Raw genomic sequence first — 13,428 nt, forward strand, 5'->3', positions numbered from 1 at the left:
GTTTGTACTCACCATTGCTCCATGTTTGGATCCCTGACTTAGCTTTGAATTTGAAATATAAAATAGAGAATTTCACTGGTTTGGCTTTAGAAGATATTTACATGACATTTCTTATGCTGACAAAACGGTTTGACATGATAGAAACGCACAACACTCATAGTCTGTGTTCTGATGGCCAATTAAATATGTAGCAGGTTGTAATGGACAGTGAGCATGTGTGTGTGTGTATGTATGGACGTGAACATATGTAGTTAGTAATGAAACACATTTGATTTAAATATGCACATACAGTAACCACATGACTGCTTCTAAGAGGTTAGTGTGTTGGTCAACACTCAAAATTGAATGTGAAGATTTTAGCTTCATGCTGTCCCAACGGCTGACACACAAACTTTCATCCATCTGTGACATTGTTCAACAGGAAAACGCACAAGAGGAAGTTTGAAAAGAGGGGACAGAAAGACCCACTCACTGAAAAGATGTATCAATGTTCGAATCATTAAAAGCTTTGTTTTGCAGTAGAGAAAGATGGCTACTCGTCACTTTGTTAAAGTGGCAGAGAGCCAGGATGAGGCAAGTGTGGGCGTTCAGGAGTTGAATCGGTGTCAGCAGCGTTGGTGGAAGCATGTCAGCCCACAGAAAGAAATTAGAGATACAAACATCCACAGAAAACACAGCCCCAGATATACAGATGTGTCTGTGTTTGTTCACAGATGGAACGAAGCAGAATGTAACCAGAGGACAGAGGCTGGCAGAGAGAGATGGACAGCGGACAAGAGAGAGAAGAAAGAAACCGAGGAGACAGAGGAGCGTGTGACTACAAAAAGCTTCCTGGCCACCGTGAAACTGCTCATGCAATAAACAAGACGTCAAGAGAGAACAAAGAAAGCTGAGAGTGTAAGACGAGAGGCAGGGGAGGGGCGAATGAGAAGAAAGGCAAGAAAAAATAAGGCTTGAACCGATACGAAGGGTTTCCAACACATTCAGTCAGCACTGGCCTTTTCCAATTTAGTAATTTGGATGTTTGTTAATTACAGATTTATCTAAAAACACATTATTTTTAGTGTGAACTGTTTTTATCCTTTGGAAACCCGGATCGGTCAAACCTTTAAATGACATTTGCCAAGGACTCGAAGAGAGAGGACGTGTTTTACCTTGAGGACGATCTTGTTGTCGGACGTCGGGGTGCGCCCCACCCACAGAGCAAATTTACAGGGGTCTCCTTCGACGTGCTCTGTCACGCCCAACTCTGATGTCTGGAAAGAGAGAGAGACGATGAAAAAGAGGGATGAGAGAGGATGTCAATCATGGATCTATTATAATACATCCATGATGTCAACACACTCATTAAATAATGTGCATTCTTGAGACAACAGAGACTTGAGACTGTCTCAAGTGTCAAATCAAAATATGCAGAGAAACAATAAAAATGCAAATCATCTCGTCTGCTAATCAAACAATTCAAGAACTAATTTAAACAAAGACAAACTTCATTACATTCATTTCATCATCATCTACTTACAAAGAGTTTGCTCTTATAGATGTATTTGCTCCGGCCGTTTGAGTCCTTGACCTCCTTGCTGAAGACGAGAGACATCTCAAAGAGGAAGAGGTGGCGCTCCCGACCCTTACGGATCAGAGTCTTTGGATCCCAGACCTGGAATGACTCCTGGAGGATGAGCTCGCCCTGGGATTCAATGTTTTCATCAAAACCTGGAGGAAGGAAGGCGGGGTATTAGTGTGAGAATTAAAAAAAAACAAAAAAAAAACGCAACCCAAGCAGATCATAGAAACAAAGAGTATACTGTGTGTTCGTCACCTTCCAGCATAGAGAGGTGCATGGCATCGTTGGCTTTCTTAGGAACACTGAGCATCACCTCAAGGCCGTCCTTGATCTCTCCTTTACCTTCTTCACAGCAAGTCAGCAGCTCCTAAACACACACACACACGCACGCACGCACGCACGCACGCACGCACGCACGCGCACACGCACACACACACAGAAACCATGACAACAGGAACCATGACGACGGCAGCTGCGGCAGTGTGGCAGGTGCGGTGGGCTACCTTGAGCAGGAGCTGATACTTGGTGATTCTCTGCACGGGCTTGATCAGGTAGGAGGAGATGGAGTTGGCCAGTCGGTGCCGCTGCTGAATTTCCTGTGAACACACACACACACACACACACACACACACACACACACGGTCGGACGCATCCAACAACGATAAATCCAGTTTCTCTTTAAATAACCGCAGTGGATGGATACTCACATCAAAGTAGTTCCCAGCATGCTCCAGGATGAGCTGGGTGGAGTCAGGCTTGTTCTTACAGTAATTCACATACATCTGGAATTTATCAGCCTGGAGGAAGAGGAGGAAACGGTTTAATGTGATTGTGACTGTAGTTTGAAAGATTATGAAAGCTGACAATGATCCACAGATTAAGCTTGTGTTATAATTAGCTTTATATACTAATATCTTAACCAATTCCAGAAACATTAAGGATTTATGTATCCAATGATTGCTGACAGAGCACGAGGACATGCGACACATACCCATGTAACAAAACAATGTCCAACATCCTCTGGTAGCTGCTCGTATTTCTCCAACTCTTTAAGAAAGATGCTGACAAAACAAGGAGAGAGAGAGTGAAATACAGGAAACAGCAGAGTCACAAGAGCTTTGTTCAATAAGAAGTCTAAGATCAAATAAAAAACAAGTCTGATCTGTTTCTGATTTAGACATTGCTTGAACTTTTGTTTTTGCACATTTTGCTTCAGAGCTCTAGAAATGTGTTTCTCACTTATGGTGGAATTCATAGAGGTCCTGCATGTTTCCAAAGATGATGTGCTCCTTGTTGATGATCCCTGGAGGAATCTCCTCCACTCCGCTGGTCATCTCCCACAGGTAGGTCTGCACAGAGACCAGAGGACCACAGGATTAAAAACAACAATCCAACAAACTCATGCTCTTGCTCAGGATTGAATGGCGGCGGGTTTGCGAGGCTGAACTCACATCCATGCACTCCCTCAGGTCTCGCACGTAGGCCTTTTCTGTCTGAATCAGCTCTGCCATGATGAACCTACACAGAAAAACACACACACACACACGGACAATATTAGCAGTTGTCATACTGTCCTCACCCGCACACGAGATAAATCACCGTGGCGACAGCTCCCTTTCAGCCCTGTCTCCTGCATCCATTTACGCTAATGAATAATGAAAGAGTTACAGGCCATAAAACTTGCTCATGGAGCATCGAGCAGCCGCGAATGAAGGAAATCACGCTGGTGATTTGTGCTGCTCGTATAAAAACGGCGCTGTCCTTCTCCTGTACGCTACATGTAGATTCATTTGTTCCACGACTGTTGTGTCTGCCTGTTCTTGCGCTGACACAGCAGGGGGGAGAGGGCATGGAGGAAGTTTTAAATCACACAAATCCATTATGTTTGTACGTTTACACTGAACGCACTCAGTCTCTTATTCACAGCCACTTAGGACTAGTCAGAATGTGGGGGGTTTCGCTGTCGACAAGGACACTGACGAGGGCGATGGATGAACCTGAAGCGTTTTAGTAAAGCGCTCGGCTGCTCTGCTCGGCTACGTGTTTTTTGGGCGCGGAGCCAGTCGTTTAATTTCTCGTGCTTTGGGGCAATAAAACATTTCCAGCAGGAGCTTAAACGCTGTGAAAATGCTGGCTGGCTGCTATTTGTTTAATCTGTAGGCGGAGCACGTTCTGCTCGCATATGCAGCTTTTTTTTTTTCGATTTTATTGGGGACAACCTTTTTTAATCTGCTAAATTATTCTGAAGCAGCGATATAACTGAAGTAAAAGCCCCCCCTCGTCTGATATCTCAGATTCTGATATATGTAGCTGTGACATAAACAGCGAGGGGACGTACTCCTTTCTGCGCGCCGACTTGCGTTTCTCCTCGTTCAGCTCGTGGGCGGCGTCCCTCAGCTTGACCTCTGACCCCGGAGCCGTGGCTGGGATGATGTCCAGCTGGAGATCCTTACTCTGACACACAGACGGAGACAAAGTTAAAAAAAAAAAAAAAAAAAAAAAGATTGAGTGATTTCAAGAGATGGGAGAGAAACGTGAACATGTGATCTGGCCAACGCGCAGCCGCTTACTGCCTTGTTGGAGTCGGAGGAGATGCCCAGGGCTTTCTCCAGGCTGCAGCGGTACTTGTCCATGCGCAGGGAGAAGTCTCTGTAGCGTTTGTCCACGGCCGTCACCCACTTCTTGATCTCGCCGGCATGGCTGTGGCCTTTCTCGCAGAAGCCGTCGGCCAGCTGGATCAGCAGCTTCACGCGCTCCTTGGTTTGCTGAAAGGACCAGAGAGAGCGGTGAACTCACGCACACATGTACACACAACGACAGACAAACACACTCGTCTCCTTGGTCACTTGGCCTTTCTGAGGTTGATGTGCTGTTCAACGTTACTCTTCATTACTCGTTACTTCTTTTTTTTTTTTAAGTATATTTTTTTGGCGTTTTTGCCTTTATTGGATAGCACATAGTGAGATAGATAGATAGATAGGCAGAGAGAGGGGGAACGACATGCAGGAAAGGTCTGCCCGACGCGGGACCTGAACCGGGGACGCCTGCGTTGAGGACTGCAGCCTCCACATGGGGCGGCCGCCTTAACCACTACGCCACGCACCGCCCCATTACTCGTTACTTCTTTTACTTCCTGTTTGTGTTCTTGTAGAACAGATGTGTCATTAAATGTTGTGGTTTTTCACCTCCACTATTATTTTTTTTCTTCATCCATATATGTCTGTAAGCTTTGGCTTCAGGACCGATGCCGTGGGACTAACGTCGACAAAGGATGTTGATATTGATATTTTTAAAGTTCCAAAGCTGCATCTTTGTTCTGTAGGAAAAAAAACTCGGTCTATGGATGATCTGGTGAAAGGACAAATGGACTGTGGACATTTATTCACAAGTGTGGACATTTGTGTTTTTTGACTGTGACAGACCACATTTAAATAAAAAAAATAAAAAATTGGATTATTTATTTATTTTCATTATTCCTTTTATTTATTTATTTAGTTTTTATGTTTCTTTTATGCGCACGTATGCACACGTTTAAGAAAAAATTCCACTGCTATGTGCAGGGGACAATAAAGGTTTTCTGAATCTTATCTGAATCTGAATTATTATAATTTTTATTATTAGATATTATAATTTTTATTTTCTCCCTGTTTTTGCTTTCACCCTGCTTCCTTTTTCCTAGCTTGATTCAATCATTCCAGTTTTTAACCTCAGGCAGACACAGAACAACACACACAGCACCGCTAACATCACAGCCCTTGTCTTTGTTAGTTTGTCTAAGTTATCTTGTCAATCCTTGTAATAAGTTGTTTTCTATGTCCCTCTACAGTATGTTCGTGTTTTTTTCCCCACCTGTCCTGTAACGGTAGCACCTAATAAAAATAAATGAATACATAAAAAATAATAATTTGGAGGTTACAACTACACAAACTGAAGGTGCTTTGAAGTCTAATTCAATATAAGAGAAGTTAAGTAATTCAGCAGCTGACTGCTTTTTTAAAGGAGCAATAAGTTTGTGGTGTATTTTGGGTTACTCAATAATTGTCAATAGTCCAAAATTGAATCAATAATAGTTACACATCAACAGGGTGCGATTTGTGAAAAAAACAGAGGGGGGGGATAGTTTGCGCGGGGGGGGGGTTCCTATAGTCACCCCCCCCCACCCGCGCCGCACCATACCTCCGCACCTGACAACTACCGTTCTCAACCAGACTCTGGTCTCTAGTGGACCGGTCTGGCTCCAAGTTTGAGCAAATAAATGAAAAAAAAAGTCTGTAGTTGTGTTCATAGAGACGTAACAGGTGTGGCACGACAAGCTGTGATCAGCTGTGGTCATTGAATAGACTACAGGTCATTTCAATTTGCGCATCTGTGTTTTTTCCTTTTTATTTTGTTTTATAACATTTATATGCTCATTGAGAGTGAGTATGAGTGAGTGAGCGCGAGAGAAACAGCGGTGCACCAGATGACCAACCGGCAAAAACTGAAATGAGACGGTTAAAGAGAAGAAAAACACAGAATATACAATATATGTCCAAGAGACTTTGTCCCAAGGAAGGATCTGATGGTGGCTCAGGTTTAGTGATGAGGAAACTATCACTGTCCGCTGCGCATCTGTCAGCAGCTGCTCCAAACAGACATGTCACTAACTTTATTTTGAAGGGACAGATTAGATGTTGATTTTGTTAACAGTGACTTTGTTGCACCCAAACATTAAGCATATATATAGAACAGACCCGGATGAGAAGGCTCACGGTTCAAATGATGTAGACTTGATCTAAAGTAGGCTCTGCCTGACCAGAGGGGGGGACAACACGTTTCCCCACGTATAATAATAAATGACCAGAGGGGGGGACATCGAAAACAGAGGGGGGGAAAATCCCCACCATCCCCCCCGGCAAATCGCACCCTGCACATCAACATCATTTTGTGTGTGCGCGCTACCTTGGCTGTGATGTGGAAGTCCTCATGCTCCTTCAGCAGCTCCTGTGTGTGGTGGATGCTGGAGCCGGTGGAGGTGTGTGTGGACAGGTAAAACTCCCCGGTGTCGTGGATCCACTCCAGCGCCTGAACACACATGAAAGATACCGACGCCGCCCTGTTACATAACTGAACTCTTGTTTTGAACCCAGACCTGTTTTTTTTTTGGTTTTTTTTCTTTTCACCTGTTTGGCGCTGCGTTCAAATACCACATACTGCTGACACTGGTCCAGCCGTCGTTTCCTCATGGTCCAAAAGTGAAGCACGCGGTTTTCTCTCTGCAGCAGCTCGTTGAGGATGTCTGAACGAGAGGGAGACAGAAAACAACCACAGTTCAGTCATTCACCAAAGTTACACTCACTGTGACTCATTAAGAGACAAAAGAGTTAAGTTACTTAAATATTCTATTGAGAATTGCTGATTTTATAAATTATCAAAAATGTCTTGCCCCATTTTAGTATCATATGCACCAATATATTTCACATCTAATATCTAAAACAGACTCCAAGATTTTTATTGTTAGATGATTTATTGCAGAAAGTGTCTGAAACCTTATTAATGAATCATACTCAGACTTCTGTCATTGTATTACTTATGGATGCAAACTCTGTTACAGTAGATGTTCCCCCACTGACTAGTTAGATAAAATTCAGTACTCCTTCTTCAACACCATCCTTATGAAAATAGATACAATTCCTTCACCTGAACTGTCAACCTTCAGGTTGGTTTGTCCTGAAGGATTATCAAAGCTTGTTGTTTTTTTCAATAATTTATCTGTGTTTTCTGATACTCACTTTTAACCTGCTGCTCCGGTGCTTTGACATGACTCAGCATCCCGGGCATGTTCACGCTGTTTCTGTGCATGTACTTGAGAAAGACGTCGGCGTTTCTTCTGGCCAAGGTGCACGCCTGATCGACAAACATCAACACACACTCAGATCAGACATGCATCTTCACTTTGATGCTGAATGTATGTGTGTGTGTGTGTGTGTGTGTGTGTGTGTGTGTTACCTTGAGGAAAGCCTCCTTCTGCTCCAGGTGTTTACTGATCATGGGAGTGACGTGGTCCGTTTCACAGTTGGGTCCCAGTTTGTCGGCTCCTCCGCACCAGTCCTCCTCTCTCTTGTACTCCTGCTCCAGGCTCTCCAACACGCTGCACACCTGAGCGCACAAACACACTCTAGTCAGCCGTCCGAGGAACGCGCCACGCTTTGTTCTTGGTTTTTTTTGTGGAGTAGAGCGCCGTCTCCTACCTGTTCGGATGTTTTGTAAAAGGCCACAGAGGCGTTGACCAGCTTCAGCCTGTCCTCCATCTTCAGCATGAGCTGCTGCCAGTGGGAGGCCACGCTCTCGGCGCAGTCTCTGATCAGGTCCATGTCGTAGTGGTTGGCCTGGAGCAGAGCCTCGGCCTTCTGCTGGACCTGCAGGGCACTCTGGTGGGTTTTCTGCAGAGGAGGAAGAGGTGGAGGATTTGGAATTACCAAACATGATGAGCATTGATAAAATAAAATCTAAAAAACACACAGCACTGTAAATGTAAATGTAAGCGAGGGAGAAACTTGACCTCGATGGCGTGTTGAAACTGTTCATGTTCTCTCTGCAACTGCTCGGCTTCCTGCAGGGAGCTGGCTGTTATGAGACCAGCGTTCAGCATCGACTCGCCGTTACGGATCCAACCCAGAACCTGGAAAAACAATGGAAGGTGGGATCATGTGGCCGACCTGAGACTTTAATCGCAGCCTGCTGTTTTTTCCTTCTTTTTTTAAAAATCATCCTTGTATTCTGCAGTTGCAGCACCCTGGCCTGCAGGGGGCGCTACCTGTTTGACTTCAGCCTGCAGGTGTCTCAGCTGGACACACTGCTCCAGATGCCTGCGGTGCTGCTCGGCAGCCACGTCCAGCTCTTGCTGTTTTTCATGGAGGAACTCCAGCAGGTCCTGAACTCTCGTCGCCATGTCGACGTCCCGGTCACACAGCAGCTCCACACCTGGAGCGAAGACACACACACACACGTTAGCTCTGGATGGATACACACAGCAGGTCTAGCTAATTAGCTGTAATACATCTTCTAAATGAACTTGAAATGCTTTTATCCGTCCTAATAACTCCTCTGTGAATAATATCATCAGTGTGCTTCGATACACGTGACGTGATGTAACCATGTCTTGTGCTCTTTCACAGAGCACCTATTAGCATGTGAGATCACAGGTGAGTTATTATGGTTGGTGAGTGGGCGCCTCTCATCACAAACACTGACCGGCTCCGACCCCGACGCCCACACCGTATCAATATTAAACTAATGTAGCCAACACAGGGATCTGTGCAGCAGCAGTGAACAGGAGCTGTATCCTGTTTTAATCCTCGGCTGGATGAAGACTGACGACTGACGTGGCGAGCAGCTGACAGTCAAACATCTCTTCACTTTGCCACTTCATCCCTCACTTGCCACACTTGAGGTTTAATAGTCGGTGCAAGCTGTTTTTAGATCAGCGGGGCAGAGACATGAGCTGCTCAGCTAACGCAACGGAGGCATGTGGTACTTTCGCATTTCCCTCATCAAACTCATCAAATACACAATCCAACAACTCCAAAACGCTCTTGTGGTGAATGCGCATTTGTTGCTTGTCTTGCATACAGCACACTATGAAATAATAACGTATAATTATGCAACATTACGACACATGAAGTAAATACTCGGAAATACTTGCATTTTTTGAAATCATTCCGTCTAGCAGCCGTGTCTGGAATGTAGTTCCGGCTATGCATTTTCCTCGAAAACAGCTCTGTCTTGTAATGTTACATTATTATTTCATAGTGCGCTGAATGTGCAGGTCACAACTTGTCGACAAGAGCGTTTTGGAGTCGTTGGATTGTGCATTTGATGAGTTTTGAGGGACAGGGGACAGCTGACAGCTGAGCAGCTCGCGCCTCTGCCCCGCAGATCTTAAAACAGCTTGCACCGACAATTAAAGGTAATGAACCTACTATTGGGATTATGGCAATGGGCCAATTTGAGACATCATGGTTTCCCCCTGGGTGGTGTCATACAGAGTGAGGGCTGTGGACTCACCAGAGGCCTGGACTTCGTTGACGTACTGCAGCAGCTCCTGTCCCTGGTGGATGACGTCGAAGGTGAGGTTGTTCATGGTCAGGGCCTTGTCGGCGTGGTGCTGCAGCCGCTGCTCGGCCAGCGTCAGGTCCTCCGTGTCAAAATCATTCATCTGCCCCGTCAGCTCCTCGTTCCATGACTCCAGGTCGGAGATGATCTGGTGAAAGGGCAAATCACACACACTTTGAATATCAATATGTGAGAAGATGGAATTTATTTTTTCAGTTTCAAATAATACCGATTGTCAGTGAAAAGTCATCAAGCTGCTGGTTGTGGTTGTCACACACTGATAATGCAGCACTAAATGGCAGTTTTGCATGGTCATCATCAATAATTTTTGCATTTATGGTAACACATGATACCAGTAGACACAACACAATGATATCATATACCAAAACATAGAGTCTGAATGGATTATTATCATTTCTGCACATTCTGTTTTCTGACCTTGCACCTCCCACAAGGATAATGTAAATTCATGTTTGCACAAAATGTCTTCAGTCACACTCTTGACACAGGTGCACTAAAAAAAAAAAAAAAAGATCCCAAGTGGACTCACATCAATGGCATCCCTCTCGAAGATGCGGAGCTGCAGGAAGAGCTCCAGTTTGATCTTCCTCTCCTGGAAGAGTTCCTCCATCTGGGCCTGGGCCTCGTCCAGCTGCTGCAGTACGCTCTCGATGTGGTTGATGGAGCTGTTGTGGGGCGTCTTGTTGCTGGAGATGGCCGAGTCCCTGGAACAGAAAGGCACAATTAAGAAATAAGCTGCGAGAGGCAGAGTGGTGCACTTAAATAAAAACAGCCATAAAGATACTGTCGGGCTTGATGCCAAGTGGAGTTGGAAAGCTGCTCTTCAAAGTGCTGCAAAGCTCAGGCTGCAGAAGCTTACTTAGCTGTAATATAGCAAAACCAGCAGATCAGAGACGAGAGGCTGATTGAGATTAGATGGAGCTAATTTATCCTTGGAGAAAATCAGACTAATACCACATTTAGAATTTGTATTTCACAACTAAAAATGAAATGATTTCTCTGAAAACCTTTTTAAATCTGGTTTCTGGTCAATTCTATTTTGGTTTCCTCCTAGTTCACTATTCTGCTTTTACACTTCAATAGAAACACAGATATACAGTACAGTACTTCAGTACAGACACAATAGATTCATTCATAACTCGCCTCAAAACAAGTTGACACAAATAGCCTGAAATTAAAATCCTTTTTAATTTAACTATTCCACAGGTTTAACTCTAATATTATTCATCAAATGTATATCTTTAAATCTTTAAACCTTTCCCTCCACTGCTACAGAGTTGGTAGTTTATAAAACAGTGTTAAACCAGAACTCTTGGCATCTCTTTTTTTTATTTTTAAATAACATGTCAGTAGAAGACTTGCCGGAAACAGGGTCACATGGTTTGAAAGATAAGTCTATATTTAGAACTGTTTTTATTTCAACTTCACAATAATAACTTGGAGCAGCTCCTAAAATACTATGTGCAAAAAATCTCCTGTTAGACCACATTTCTTTCATAATACTATAATGATTATAGTATTTATCTCTAAATCTTGTAAAGACACTTCACTTTTACTGAATGGATTTCAGTGTTCTATTCAACCCTGTTCCAGATATTAGAAGGTATTTTCCCCATTATGATGGGTCATTTAATAAATAAAAAGATAAAAAATAAACAGTCAGATCCAGTCACACTAAAAAGATTTCCAGAGACACTGATCATCAAGCTGCTAAAAACTGAGTACAACACATCACACTGGTGGTACTAACAGAGGATGGTCTACATGGATCATGGTGCACACGACATGGACCACAGAGTCTCCAGGGACAAAAGTCAAAGAGGTCGATCGGTTTCTGAGTCATCAGCCTGACGGACACACACCTGCGTGATGCATGAACACCGAACACACACAGACACTTGTTAGCCTGCGGGAGGCCCAATACGAGCGGGCAAAGACAGCGAAGGTCAGACAGATTCTGATTGGCTCCAGGTTGATTAATCGGCGTGACAGATGCACTCCCACACTCAAATTCACATTCGTGAACGCACGTGTGCGCACACACACACACACACACACACACACACACACACACACACACACACACACACAAGCAAAAGGTGTGTAGAGTTACAGTTGCCTCCTGGGGAGACTGTCACACAATTAGACACATGCTTATAAAAGCAGTAGAATTCACAGTGGAGCCAATACACCAGAGAGAGAGAGAGAGAGAGAGAGAGAGAGAGAGAGAGAGAGAGAGAGAGAGAGAGAGAGAGAGAGAGAGAGAGAGAGAGAGACAGAGAGACAGAGAGAGAGAGGGATGGAGAGAAAGAGGAAAACAGAAAGAAAAAGAAAGAGAGAAATAAAAAAAAGGGGAGGGGGTGGATGAAGAGAGAGGAAGAGGAGCGATTGGAACATCCTCCGTATAAAAATAGAGTTGGAGAATGAGGGTCATCTGCATCCACCTCTCCAACACCTCCTCCCGTCCTCTCAGCTTTCTTTTTGGTTTTCATGCATCTCATTTCAAAAAATGACACTGACAGATCATTATTGCTTATATTTAGCTCCTTCCACTGTTTACACATTAATTCCAAATCTGTGCACGTCTAAAGCGTCCTGCCAGAGCTCTATTCAAAACCAACACTCGCTGACACAAAGACTAAAAGATGAGTAAGCTAGTACTTTTTTTTTTTTTTTTTTACCACTAATTAGTTTAGAGGGTTACTACCGCTCTTCTGTTGGACACAACATGTGCACTGTTATCCTGTTTTCTTTCACTGCTGCTGGCTTCTATCTAACTAATAGTTAAGAGGATATAAATGATGGTTAGGGGCAGTTTCTAGATTTGCAGATGGCATTAAGACCGTCTTCAGATTTGCATTACAGCTGCAGTTTCTGCAGTTTTCTCATCACTGGCAGAGGAGGAAGACAAGTTTTCATTTTCCGTATTCACCAGTTTGTAAGGTTTAGACTTAACTGCAACTGGAGTGGTAGAATAAAAAACAGTTTGTGTACATTGAAGTAGAATATGCTGACTGTTATATAAAAGCATCAAAGAGCAACTATTGGAGCTGCATCAAAAGCAGAAGTCCTGTATCCTTACGCCAGGGTTTCATCTGACTCCTTCATGCTTTGCTGTGGTTGAAGGTGTATGACTGTCTCACCTGAGCTGCTGGATGAGGTCCTCTCCCTCCTTGATGACGTTGACGGTGACCTGCAGCGTGGTCTGCTGCTGCTGGCCGAAGCGTTTGATCAGATCCTGGACGGCCTCCACCGACTCGGCGTAGACGTCGTCCAGCAGCTCCTTCTGCAGCTCCTCCAGCCATGTCCACAGCTGCACAGGACAGGGCAGGACGGTTAGCAGAGCGCTCGCTTTACTCCTCAACAACCGATATTTGTTTTTCAGCAACTTAATTCGCCTGACAGCACAGAGTGTCCCCGGCCCCTCTGAACATTGTATGGAAGTGTCACCCAAATTTTATTTGGGTAGGCTTGCGTGTGAAATCTCATTTTCTCAATTAAAAATAATTGGAGGACGTGTCGTCTGAGGGAGTAACAGCAGACTGGATCGCTCTGTCTGTTCTCTTACAAAACTACACAAACACACACTGTGGCTGCACTAGAACATGTAAACAACCAGTTACACACATTTTCCATTTCTCTCCAACTCACAAAAGCTGCTTGATGATGATGATGGTCCGCCGACTTCCATCGATTCCTAATCCTACGCCTGAGTTTAAATTTCAAGCCAACCCTCAACGCTAAAACTT

General features: G+C 44.3%; 1 protein-coding gene across 20 annotated transcripts in view; it reads right to left on the minus strand.

Annotated features, from left to right (window-relative positions):
* The window catches only part of LOC146978890 (triple functional domain protein-like), a 106,267-nt gene that overhangs the window by 20,779 nt on the left and 72,060 nt on the right, over positions 1-13,428 (minus strand). For 11 of the 20 annotated variants that reach the window (XR_015037127.1, XR_015037129.1, XR_015037128.1 and 8 more), the window contains 21 exons: positions 12,823-12,992; positions 10,209-10,383; positions 9,611-9,806; positions 8,361-8,527; positions 8,106-8,225; positions 7,795-7,986; positions 7,553-7,702; positions 7,336-7,450; positions 6,727-6,842; positions 6,506-6,628; positions 4,135-4,329; positions 3,903-4,018; positions 3,016-3,082; positions 2,804-2,913; positions 2,556-2,625; positions 2,272-2,361; positions 2,068-2,160; positions 1,820-1,931; positions 1,523-1,713; positions 1,155-1,256; positions 13-42 (listed from right to left, as the gene is read on the minus strand). Coding sequence is in view for 12 of the 20 variants with exons in the window: in XM_085791946.1 (XP_085648072.1) it covers positions 13-42; positions 1,155-1,256; positions 1,523-1,713; positions 1,820-1,931; positions 2,068-2,160; positions 2,272-2,361; positions 2,556-2,625; positions 2,804-2,913; positions 3,016-3,082; positions 3,903-4,018; positions 4,135-4,329; positions 6,506-6,628; positions 6,727-6,842; positions 7,336-7,450; positions 7,553-7,702; positions 7,795-7,986; positions 8,106-8,225; positions 8,361-8,527; positions 9,611-9,806; positions 10,209-10,383; positions 12,823-12,992 (2,700 nt within the window). In the remaining 8 variants the exon portion in view is untranslated. The remainder of the gene's footprint in view (positions 1-12; positions 43-1,154; positions 1,257-1,522; positions 1,714-1,819; positions 1,932-2,067; positions 2,161-2,271; positions 2,362-2,555; positions 2,626-2,803; positions 2,914-3,015; positions 3,083-3,902; positions 4,019-4,134; positions 4,330-6,505; positions 6,629-6,726; positions 6,843-7,335; positions 7,451-7,552; positions 7,703-7,794; positions 7,987-8,105; positions 8,226-8,360; positions 8,528-9,610; positions 9,807-10,208; positions 10,384-12,822; positions 12,993-13,428) is intronic. The other 9 variants (XR_015037132.1, XR_015037131.1, XR_015037133.1 and 6 more) reach the window with 1 other exon arrangement.

This window comes from Trachurus japonicus, chromosome 11 (genome assembly GCF_045865225.1).
Source record: "Trachurus japonicus isolate A0001 chromosome 11, Traja_1.0".
Classification (NCBI taxonomy): domain Eukaryota; kingdom Metazoa; phylum Chordata; class Actinopteri; order Carangiformes; family Carangidae; genus Trachurus; species Trachurus japonicus.